Source organism: Nanorana parkeri, unplaced genomic scaffold (assembly GCF_000935625.1).
Source record: "Nanorana parkeri isolate BGI_ZX_2015 unplaced genomic scaffold, ASM93562v1 scaffold515, whole genome shotgun sequence".
NCBI lineage: Eukaryota > Metazoa > Chordata > Amphibia > Anura > Dicroglossidae > Nanorana > Nanorana parkeri.
In genome coordinates, this window is record NW_017306783.1 from 608,121 (window position 1) to 619,967 (window position 11,847).

An 11,847-nucleotide genomic window follows, 5' to 3' on the forward strand; every position below is an offset into this window, starting at 1 on the left:
CCCTGAGACCCGACAAAGCCCCCCACAGATCCTGCAGCATCTCAGGGGGGTTGTGCAGGATCTGTGGTGGGCTTTGCAGGCTGCAGAGGCCCCTATAAATCCTGCAAAGCCCTCCACAGATCCTGCTGAGACCCTGCAGTCTGCAGTATCTCAGGGGGGTTGTGCAGGATCTGTGGTGGGCTTTGCAGGCTGCAGAGCCCCCTATAGATCCTGCAAAGCCCCCCTGAGACGCGGCAAAGCTCCCCACAGACCCTGCAGAGACCCCCTGACACCCTGCAGGATCTGTGGTGGGCTTTGCAGACTGCGGAGACCCGTACAGATCCTGCAGAGCCCACCAAAGGGTATTCCACAGCCCACCTGAGACTCTTTGGTGGGCTGTGCAGAATCTATGCTGGGCTCTGCCAGCACAGTTCTCTTACCTTGCACGGCCTGACCTCTTTGGAACACGGCCTCCTCATCCTTGGCGCCCGACACGGCCTCCTTGTTATCTTCGCCGCCGGACTGGAGCTCCGTCTTCGCCCCCGCCTCTTCCGCCTCAGGGGCCACTCGACAAATGTTTTCTCTCTTGAGAATCCGTCCCAGCCTAGGAATACCGGCAGTGTGATTTGTGATCAACCACCTTAGCGTTAAATACACTTTCAACCTGAAAACCCTGCTGCTTCCTATATCTGCACAAATACTGGCAGTGTGATCTACACAGAGTCCAGACCCAGTGACGGCTATTATTATGCTCCAAAACCAACACAGAGCCCACAGGAGCTTTCCATGTCTCATTAACGGGCACTGTGTTCTGGCCGTATCACAAGCTCTTTTGCCCTGTACCTGTGGAAACAAAACAGTGGATTTCACTTACCTCCATCGTAAAAGCGGACAAAAGCTATTGTGAGTGCACTCCAATTATTTTCATTTTCTACTTTCTAATTCACAACAGTGATTTTGCTGCAGATACTGTGTTGCAATTTACTTGTGGAACTGACCCTTCATCTGAAAGGGTTTCCCTTTCTATATTTATAAGGATACATTTTTGCCATCTATTTGTGGAACTGACATCTCTCTAGCCCGATAGGAAAACCCTTTTTCCTTTTCATATACAAACAAATCGGTTTCAACATATAGGGGTGCCCAACCTACTCTATTCTAATTCTGTTTGAAATGTATTACTACTAGCTGAGTGCTGTTCTATGTATTTGTTTATAAATGCTTGTCTGTTTTTTTATATATGCAATTTATAATACTTTTTTTAAATTAGTACAAATTAATTAAATTTTACTGACACTTGCATAATTGAATGAATGGTGGGATCCCCTTTATTTGGGGTGCTTTTTCTTTGTTTAAACTATTGAAATAGGGGACCCACCAGGAATTACTATTTTTTATATAGCATGTATTTGTAAACCTTTCTTCCCCATTTCTACATATCTGCAACTTTTAATTAAGCATGGGGCCCGAATTAGTAGGGTCTAGAAAGCGATTCTTCTTAACCTATGTTCGGCAATTCACCAGTTAGAGATTAAGCATAAGAAGACATTATTGGACTAGCTTGCTTCAGAGTTGTTTTCCTGTGTTGGCAAGTTAATTATTTTAATTTGTACAACGCCAAAGCAGCCATTACGAGTTGTTAGAGGATGTATTATGGATATGGGGTTAAGCAGTGCGGTAAGCTCTTAGCTAGGGTCCTGAAGGATCAAGGGCTGTTTTCCTATGTTCCACATTATAGCTACTCAGAGGGGGGCAGGATTGCCTCTCAGAAGATACCGCCAACACTTTTGAGGATTATGATTCAAAGTTATATAATTTCCACCCTACTCCTACCTCCTCGAAAAAAAAAAACACTCAAGGCCAGGATCGAGTAGTATCTTCACTAGGGCAATTTGCCCCCTCTAGACCAATCTATATATGCTCCCTTGAATTCCCAGTTGATGACATCACAGGTAGATGACATCAAACTTGAGGCAAACTCAACTAAATCAGTTAATCAGGTTGTTATATAAATCCTTGATGGCTCAGATCAGTCATACCCAGAGAAGTTAAGGATCCAGCTTCTTACGCAAGCTTACTGCCCCATCCCCCCTTCTTAACTCTGATCTTAACATGCTTACTAAGATTATCGCTACTATGTTACCTTCACATTTGCCCTCTCTAATATACCCTGAGGGTTTGTCCTGACTCGAGAAGCCTGCTACAATACCATCAATGTCATTACACTGATTTACACTGTTCCCTCTTCTTTTGTTGACTGATGACAAGAAGGCTTTTGAAATGGTGAAATGTCAGTTTATTTGAACAGCCTTGAAACATAGTAGTCTCGGTGAGAAGATGTTGAGTTGGGTCAATGCCATCTACTCTATCTACTCCATTTACTCTATCTAAACAGCATATTGTCAGATAAATTTTAAATCTTAAATGGCATAAAACAGATGCCTCATATCTCCTATTTTATTTGCCTTGATGTTGAAGCCCTTCTTGTGGAGGGTCCATGACCATCTGAATGTTGCAGTTATCCGGTCTGGAGACTGACAGTATAAGTTATCTGCTTACTTGGATGTCCTCTTACTATCCTGTTAATCTCTCTTCCAAACCTCACACGTGAATTCTAGTTGTATGGACAATTGTCGAGCCTGAAAGTGTATTTTTATAAGACAGGAGATTATGGGGAGGGTTTTGTTGTCCGCTAACCAAAGCTGGCTTGCTCCCCAATTTCAAATTTAAATGGACTACAAAGGCATTCAAGTACTTGGGTACTTGTATCCCACTGGATGGTAAAGATATTTTCCCACTTAGACTCCCCACTCTCCTCCAGCTGGTTTTGGTATTACTAATGAAATGACAGTCCGGTATGTTTTACTGGATTGGTTGCTCCAATATAATTAAGATTACATTTTACCCAAGTTTCTTGTACATTCTTCAGACCCTTCTGGTTCACATCCCTTGTATGTATCTCTAACAGTTAAAACCAGTGCTCGCAAACTTTGTGGGCCCATCGCCACCCTAGACTGGAGCTTTCACTTCTTACATTGCCAAAAATATTTGGAGGGATGACTCTTCCATATCTGACAAAATATCAGATTGCCTACCATTTAGTGAGGCTCCTTCAGTGGTGCTGGCATATCCATCTTAAACAATAGGTCATTTTGGAGGACTCTGGCTAGGACCTCTTGGTGTGCCTCCTCCAGAACTGATAAATGACCCACTCATTGGCTCTAGGATTCATACATGTGCCAAGACTTTTTGCTCAATGGGATTTATCACATTCTCTTATAGCCACTCATTGATAATCTGGATTTTACACCTGAGATTAATATGGACCATTTTCCGCTCTTTGTAAACAGCCATTCCCTGTATCACTCTCTGCTAGGCATGTTGTGGCCTTCTCTCGCATATCTAACTAATCCTGAAGGACCTTTTGGCCTCAATTTGTGAAAAGCTTTACAATAGTCATTGTTTGCAGACTTTACCGCTGTCGAGAGACTTTCGGCTACAGCTAACGCCTTTTGAGAAACTTTGTAGTAGTCAGGGACCCCATTGGCTTACCTTGTTTATTGCCGTATGCTTCTCTCTTCCCTGAAACAAAATGGTAAAGCGTAATTTCTGCAGCAGTGGGGGCACGAGCTCCAGGCATCCTCTACAGATGATACACTTTTCACTTAAATCTTCTATCTGCACGAAGTATCAGAAAACTAATTACAAGATAGTTACTAGATGGTACAGGACTCCAGTGGTTTTGAGTAAATGTTACCCTGGGGTCCCTAATGTCTTTTTCCCTTCTCATCTTTTCTGACTGTTTTTCACTAGTGTTGCATTTGGCTAGAGTCAGTGTCACTCCTGGTAGCATGAGGCGATACCTGGACTCTATAGAGTTTGCACAGGCATGCCAACTCCTCCAGGATGGCACATAACTATGTGCCATTGCCAGAAGGTTTGCGGTGTCTCCCAGCACAGTCTCGAGCGTGGAGGAGATTCCAGGACACAGGCAGTTACTCTAGTTGAGCTGGACAGGGCCGTAGAAGGTCCTTAACCCATCAACAGGACCGTTATCTGCTCCTTTGTGCAAGGAGGAACGGGATGAGTACTGCCAGAGCCCTACAAAATGACCTCCAGCAGGCCACACAATTTTTTGAGCAGTGCACTTACTGGTCTGATCCAAACAGATCACATAGGTTAGATAGTTGACAGGCAAGAAACACTACTCATAGATTAATTGATTTTGATAGACATTGCGAACCGTTTAAAAGATGTTTTTTAACTGGATGCAGAGTACACTCTCTCTACTCTGCTCTAGACCCCACTAGCAAACTTAAGCTGGTCACAGTCACTTCAACACCTAGCAGCAGCTGCTATCCAAATCAGTTTTCTCCTCAACAGAGTTTTGGAGGACCCCATCCGGAAAGGAGGTGTGGGGCTGGCCTGCAATGTACTATGGGACTGGATCCTGCATGTTGCACTAACATTTGTGCAGTGTGTGCGGTTACCACAGGGTGCTATACAGGTCCAGTAGTTCATTGCGTTGGAGCCATGTCCCTGAAGACTCCATTCTTGGGGCATGTTCACCAGGCGGACATAAATCAGATAGGGTATGCCCCATTTAAATGTTTGCAGTGCCTGTTGCCCTGAGGGTAAAGTAAGCCATGGCTACTTCCTGCTGGAGTTGCCCACAGTAGCAGCCTCTTATCCATGTAAGTGTAAACTCTGGGATTTGGGGGGCTCAGGACTGCTGCATCTTCTAATTTTTTTTTAATTTGGTACCAAAAGCAGCCTGTGAAGCTGCATGGAGTTGTCTGCTGTTTTATTTCTGGAATGCTCTGAGCTGGCCACACACTGTTATTGTAATTCTACAATACTGCACATGGGGTTCAGACCTCTGCCCTGCTACAACGGGTCACTGCTTCTGCCTGCAGTGTTGGGACACAAAGTGCCCTTCAGCTTGGGGTTTCTTCTAAAGCAGTGGCAGATCATAAATGTGGGGATGTATGGGCGGCAGGCTCTGGGGCTACACAACCTGATAATAGTTCTGTGGCAGGTTCTGTAACCTCTTTGTAAACTGATTCTGGTAACCCTATATTATGCTTTTTTCAACGCCTGAGGGTCTTCCTCTGCACTCTTCAGGACACCATCCTCTACCCTGCCATCTAGAGTGGAGTTTGCCTCAGTATTTATGGGGAAATGTGTGATCTATTGGAGTCCTTAGGCCATAGGGGGCACAAACCTTTGCAGTGGATTCCCTGGTGACTCAGTGGGATCAGTTCAGCCTGATCTACATCAAATCTTCTGTGAAACGTTTGCTTTGCCTTTGCGGGATTAAGACTAAGGACATTTCAGTATCCTCATTTTTCCCAGTTAGTCCAGGAAACCGTGGTACTGCAGACGTTTTCAAATTCCTGGCAAACTCTCAGTGGGCATTATCTGTGATCCACTCTTGTACTGCTTGCTACAAAACAAGGCAGGCTGAAAGTAGCTGGCGTTACAGTGCTGCCCTTAGAACTTTTGTTTGCCTGTGTCCAATCACTTGAAGGTAGCTGTGTAACCCGTTGGTTCCAGATTTAACTCCCTGTGTCCTGTGAGTACTTAAACATATTTTGCAGGTAAGATGAAGTCCTGTCTTCCTAAATATTTTTTTTTAAGACCGTACATTTTTAATGTTTGTTTTAATAGTTACTTTCTTTTTAATTGTATCAAATTAGAGACGGTTTAGTTATTCTGGCTGCTGCCTGGCATCCTGGAGATAACCCTTGCCTGATCTATTACACCCTTGTGACTGTAAAGGATGAAGGTTACAACTTTTCTGATGAAGTTAACATTGAAGTCACTCAGTTCAACCCACTGTTTGAGGTGAGGTTTTTCAACTTTATATATTATTTGATTACTTATAAATATCTTGTGCTTCAGATATTACCGTTTTTGTCATGCTTACATATTTTGGTTTATTTTAATTTGTGATGGTTTCAAGCAATCTGTTTTGTTTTTAACAATGTATATTTTGATTTCTTATCAGACATCCTGTATAGTACAGTGGATAGTTCCCACCTTTTTATAGTGTTTCTCTAGTACCTTGAGTTGATTTGGGTACATAGGTATATTTGACAATGGTGGTTGGGTGGAACATTACCGTTCTGCTGGTATCACTATAAATATGCAGTTTACTCTGCCTATGTGCATAGTAATCCACATATATTGGTGATGTTGGTTGCCCTGCTTCCATAGTCAAATACTAGAGGTGCACCGAAATGGAAATGTTAAAACCGAAATAAAAAAATGGTCAGGCCGAAACCGATACCGGAAATGTTTTTATTTTAATTTTTTTGTAAATATTTTTATGTATTCATTTTTTATTAAATATTTTTATTTTACTTTTAGGGGCTTCGGGGAAATATTAGGGGTCTTAACAGACCCCTGATATTTCCCTTTTAAAATAGAAAAAGAGATTGAGGACACACAGTACGCAATCTCTTATTCTGCAGCCCTGTTATAAATGAACAGGAATCCTCTATACTGAGTGTTCATGTTCATTCATAACATGAAAACACAGGGGTGTGGAATTCCTACCGCCCGACGCCCGGGACAGGCAGTTTCGGGCGCCGGGCGAGTAGTTTTTTAATACATTCAGCCCTGCTGCGGACAAGCAGAGCTGAATGTACAGTGGGAGCCGCCGCTCGTTTTCATACAAGTGATCTAACAACATTGAGTCGGCTTCCCTGGTAGTCAGGAAGCCGGGTAGCATCTCATTACCCGCTGCCTAGCTTCCTGATTGCCCGGGAAGCCTGCTCCATGCCAACGGGTGAGTACTTAAGGCAAAATATTGGTACTCGATACCCAAAAACTGGTATTGGTTCATCCCTAGTTTTAAACTTTTAAAACTTTTTTTGTTGTATTGGGACAAGTAGATTGTCATGAAGGACAAGTAGATTTGACCCCCGCTTTAGCCCTTGGACAAGTAGTTTTTTCAAAAATGCCCACACCCCTGGAACAGTGTATGTTTACTATAACTACAACTATGAATGGAACAGGAGGTGATGCAGATCAGTGCTTCTTAAAGTGTGGGTCGCGACCCCATATGGGGTCCCACAAGGGAACAGGGGGGTCGCAATCTGAGTCCCCGGCCAGGACCGCCATCAGGGGGGTACAGCTGGTACTTGTGTGAGGGAGGCCTGGGCTCCAAGCAATATTTATTTTTCTTTTCGTTTAATGTGGAGTGTAGTGTAGTTTTAAAGTCGCATACCCCCCACCTCTGTGCACTTGGTACCTTCCTGAACACGTGCATGCAGGAAGGTTTTTTTGGTTTTTTTTTTTACATTGACAGAGCTTCCTTTAGCCCAACAGAAGTGGAGCACAGCTGCTGGAGGTAAAGATAAGGAGGGAGAGGGGGCTTAGTAGTAGGTGGTAATGACACACTACTCAATTATCTACAAACACTCAGCGATCACTGAGTGTTTGCACTTGCTCTCCTCTCTGACAAGCTGTCACAAGAGGCTGAACGAGCGGTGCAGGGAGGAGAGCCCAGCCTCCTGTGACAGCGTGGCCTGTCTCCGCCCACACACCGCTCTGTCGGACTGTGATAGGAGGCTGAGCGGTGTGGGAGGAGAGACACCGGCCTCTCACAATGCTCTCCTCCCGCAGCGCTCTGCCGGCTATCACAGTTTCTCTCCTCCCTGCTGGGACACAGAGCAGTGCCCAGCGGGGAGGAAAGAAAGCAGGGAGGCACCGATGTATCGGCAGGAAAATGGCACTTTCGCCATTATGCCAAAAGTGCCATTTTCGGCCGATAAATCGGTGCATCTCTATCAAATACCTAAACATGTTAGTGATCTAGATGAATATTAAATACCTATCTTTTGACTTGACCTTGTAAGAAGAAGGGAGTGCTCACATAAGGAGGATACCTACTACTTAAGGAAGCTTCTTATGAGTGATTGAAAGTTAACATCTTATTTAGGCCCCCCTGTAAAGGAGCCAAAACTTTAAAAAAAGTTCTAAAGTCACAGTATATTCCATCCTGTTATAACATCTGCATTGTAATAAAATACATACTATAGTTGTTTTTGATAATGCAATCAAAGTTTACTTGAAAAAATATATTTTTATGTTGCGAGTGCTGAAGTTCCAGCTGCTGCCCCTTTATCAAGTCGGTGACAGATTTAATATAACATAATCATTGTAAGAAAATATCTATGTGGTGCTGCTCTGGACTATAGTCACGTGGTGGCTCCTTTTTGGTCTGTTTGGAAGCATTTTGTTATTTGATATTCCTGCCAGAAATGTAGAGCTGTTCTCTGCAGACTTTTGTGTTTTATCTAAAAGAGCCCTCCTAGTTGTTGTTTTGGACTACAGAATGATTAAGCATGTCTACATTCTGATCGCCAAAACAAAGGTAACAGTGATATTAAAGTAAGTAAAAAAATAAAAATAAGTTTCACATGCTGATGCAATCACTTAAAATTGATGCAGCCCTTTGACGTTTAAAAGTTTTAGCTTCCTTCAGGATCAGCTGGTCCCCTGAGCACCGGCCCTGATATCCTGTTTTAGAGTGGCTCCTTTCCATTGCATGGTCCTGTGGAGCTATTCTTGTGTGCTGGTAAGCTGTGTAGGTCTCTACAAACACACAGGCAAAGCAGGGCAAACTGCTCTCCGCTCCTCCCACTCTGGTCCTTCTCCTTCCTCCCTTCTCCAAGCTAGTAGATGGACAGCTGCTGGAGACTGCACTGTCCTTTTTTTTTTCTCTCTAAAGATTACATTTTTTATTGAAAGCTAGTAATTATAGACAGAAATAGTTAAAACAAGAAAAGCAAAACAGGTATAAGTAGACAACATGTAGGTAAAATATGTAGATGCATATATCAAACGCAATATCCATGATTCGCCTAGCAGGTAAGCCTGGGGAAAGCATTACAGGAAATTAGAGTGCCAAATCGTGGGGGTCATGGACCTTGGGTAGAATAAACTTTATCAAAATAAAAGGGAGAAAATGTATGATATAAAGAACAGAAAAAAATACAAGAGAAAAAGAAAAAAAGTCAAAAAAGGTAATGCATGGAAAGAGAAGAAGGCAACAGAAATGGGGGGAAAAAGAACATATACAGGGGAATAAGAAACAGTAGAGAGAGAAGAGCACATGGGAGAGAAGAACAAATAGGAAAAAAGAAGTGAGGAGAGTAGAAGTGGGTGTGCACTGAAAGTCTCCATTCAGCGTGATTACCTGAATTTGACCTAGGAATAAGGATAGGACTGTCAGGTGTCCGCTTGAGGACTTCTTCAGTGGTACAAAAATTAAGCCACACACTCTGTACCTCATAAAACTGGGAATGGTGATCGTATAGACCAGGGGTAGGCAACCTTGGCTCTCCAGCTGTGCTGAAACTATAAATCCCATAAGACATTGCACACCACAGGCATGACTCCCAGAGTCAGAAGCATGATGGGATTTGTAGTTTCAGCACAGCTAGAGAGCCAAGACTGCCTACCCCTGGTATAGACTGGCAGTAAGTTCCTCCATCCTACAAAGGAATTGCATTTCATCAACTCATTCCTTCAAAGTGGGACTTATGGAGGATTTCCAATGTCTCGGTATGGCAGCCGTTATGAAAAATTGAAGTAAGCCTTTTTTTGGTAGACTTAACCCCTTAAAGACCAAGGCCTTGTTTTCTTTTTTGCACCTATGTTATAATCCACATTTTAGGCCTGAAAATTACTTAAAACCCCCAAACGTATATTTTTTGAAAGCCAAGACCCCATAGAAGAAAATGGCAGTTGCAATTTTTGATGTTGCAAAACATTAGCACCGCTTACAGCAAACCCAAATTGTTTTCGAAAAATGCAGTTAAGTTAAATTAAGTGCCCCAAAAACGATATAAAACCATTTTTTTGCACAATGTAAAAGATGAAGTTTACAACGAGTAAATAGATACCCAACATACCCAGGTTAAAAAGTGTGTGCATCCGTAAAACTGCAACATAATTCAGTACCCCAAAAAGTCCATACACAACACTTTTTTAAAGCCCCCACAGGTCATCAGTTTAGAGATGCATGTAAATATTGACCTTAGAATTATTGCTCTCACCCTGGTGTGCACGGCAATACCCAACATGTGTAACACAATTATCGGTTTTGTACGTAGGCACACCCTAAGCGTGTATTCGTGATGACGCGCATGCTCGCAGGGGGTGGGGGACTTTTCTTGTGTACATTGAATTTATTTCATCTTATTTTGAAAACTTTTTTTTTTAACTTTAATTGCTATCACATAGACGGGCTTACAAGCCCCACATGTGATAGCATATTGGTGGTGATGCTGGGGGTCCAAAAGACCCCCAGTGTCACCTTTTACACTTGAAATGAGCTGTTGAAGTGCAGATCACACTTCAATAGCTTATAGCTGGGCTTCAGGAGCCCAGCACTGACAGCTATGGGACCGGAAGTGATGTTCCATGGTACAGGGAGGGAATCGGCGGATGTTCACCGCTCTCCTCCCCCGCTTCCTGTCGACACCCTGCAAGCCGGTCCCAGGCCCGTAGTAGGGCAGCTGAGCCCAGAAAACAAGGGCTGGCAGTTACCGGTTCGTAGAAGCAATCAGTGGCAGCTGAGCCGCCAGAATTGCCTCTACTGTAAAGCTGGTCGCTAGCTTTAAAAAATGGAACAGACTCAGCCGCCGGGACTCTGTGTAACCCCTTCTGGTCGTGAAGTGGTTAAGGGATCCCGGTAACATGGAAAGAACGGCTGATTGTGGGGAACACTCAACCCTAATACCAGTGAGATTTTCATAGGTAGTAAAAATTGATGACCAGAAGGTGGAAACTTCAGAGCAACTTCACCAAATGTGTAGCATGGAGGCGTGTTGGACAATAATCGTTTCAATATATATTTATTATTTCCAACATAGACAACAAACATGCAAAAGAGCAAAAACTAGCGAAAGGTGTTGCGGGCTATAGGTTCCTTCCCTAATAACAAGTCCCCGGGTCCAGATGGGTTTCCGGCAGAATGGTACAAACAATATGCTGAAGATATAGTGCCCAGACTAATGAACTTGCACGAAGCCTGTTGGATTGCGGAGGTCCTCCCCCAATCCATGTATGAAGCGCACATAGTTCTACTGGCCAAGCCAAATAAAGACCCGCTTTTATGCTCCTCCTATAGACCAATTTCACTTCTTAATATGGATCTTAAGATTCTTACAGAAATTCTTGCCACTAGACTGTCCAGGGTTATTGCCAGTGTTGTCGCCCCAGACCAAACCGAATTTATTCCCCAAAAGTCTACGGACATTAATCTTAGAAGATTGTACACCCACACCCAAATTATACATGATAACCCGGGTGCTATAGTCTCCCTGGACCTCGAGAAGGCCTTCGATTCGGTAGATTGGAGGTATTTACAAGCGGTTCTGTAAAAATTGGAATTTGGCCCTGTTTTCTGTAAGTGGGTAGCGGTGTTGTATAGCCAGCCTAGAGCCGCCATAAAGATGGGGGGGATCCTGTCCTCAAGTTTTCCGATCCTTAGGGGCACAAGGCAGGGATGCCGTTATCCCCCGGACTGTTTGCATTGGCAATAGAACCCATTGCTTCTGCCATCAGACAATCCGCGGGGATCCGGGGGTCTTAGAGTGGGCAGGTTGGAGGAAAAAGTGGCTTTATATGCCGATGATATGCTTTTGTTTCTGGCTGACATGCATCAATCTCTGATAGTCACTTGATATTTTGTGGAGATTTGCTTCCAGCTCGGGACTGTCTGTTAATTGGTTTAAATCGCAATATCTTCCCTTAGACCCCTTAGATCAGGGGTGCCCACAAGGTCGATCGCGATCTACCAGTCGATCGCGTATCGATCACTGGTAGATCGCCATGTCCTCTCCTCAAGCC

General features: G+C 43.7%; 1 protein-coding gene across 1 annotated transcript in view; it reads left to right on the plus strand.

Moving 5' to 3' along the window:
• NUP133 (nucleoporin 133) overlaps positions 1-11,847 on the plus strand; it is a 508,027-nt gene that overhangs the window by 147,644 nt on the left and 348,536 nt on the right. Inside the window, exon 9 of the mRNA XM_018561308.1 lies at positions 5,679-5,826. Within this exon, the coding sequence (XP_018416810.1) occupies positions 5,679-5,826 (148 nt within the window). The remainder of the gene's footprint in view (positions 1-5,678; positions 5,827-11,847) is intronic.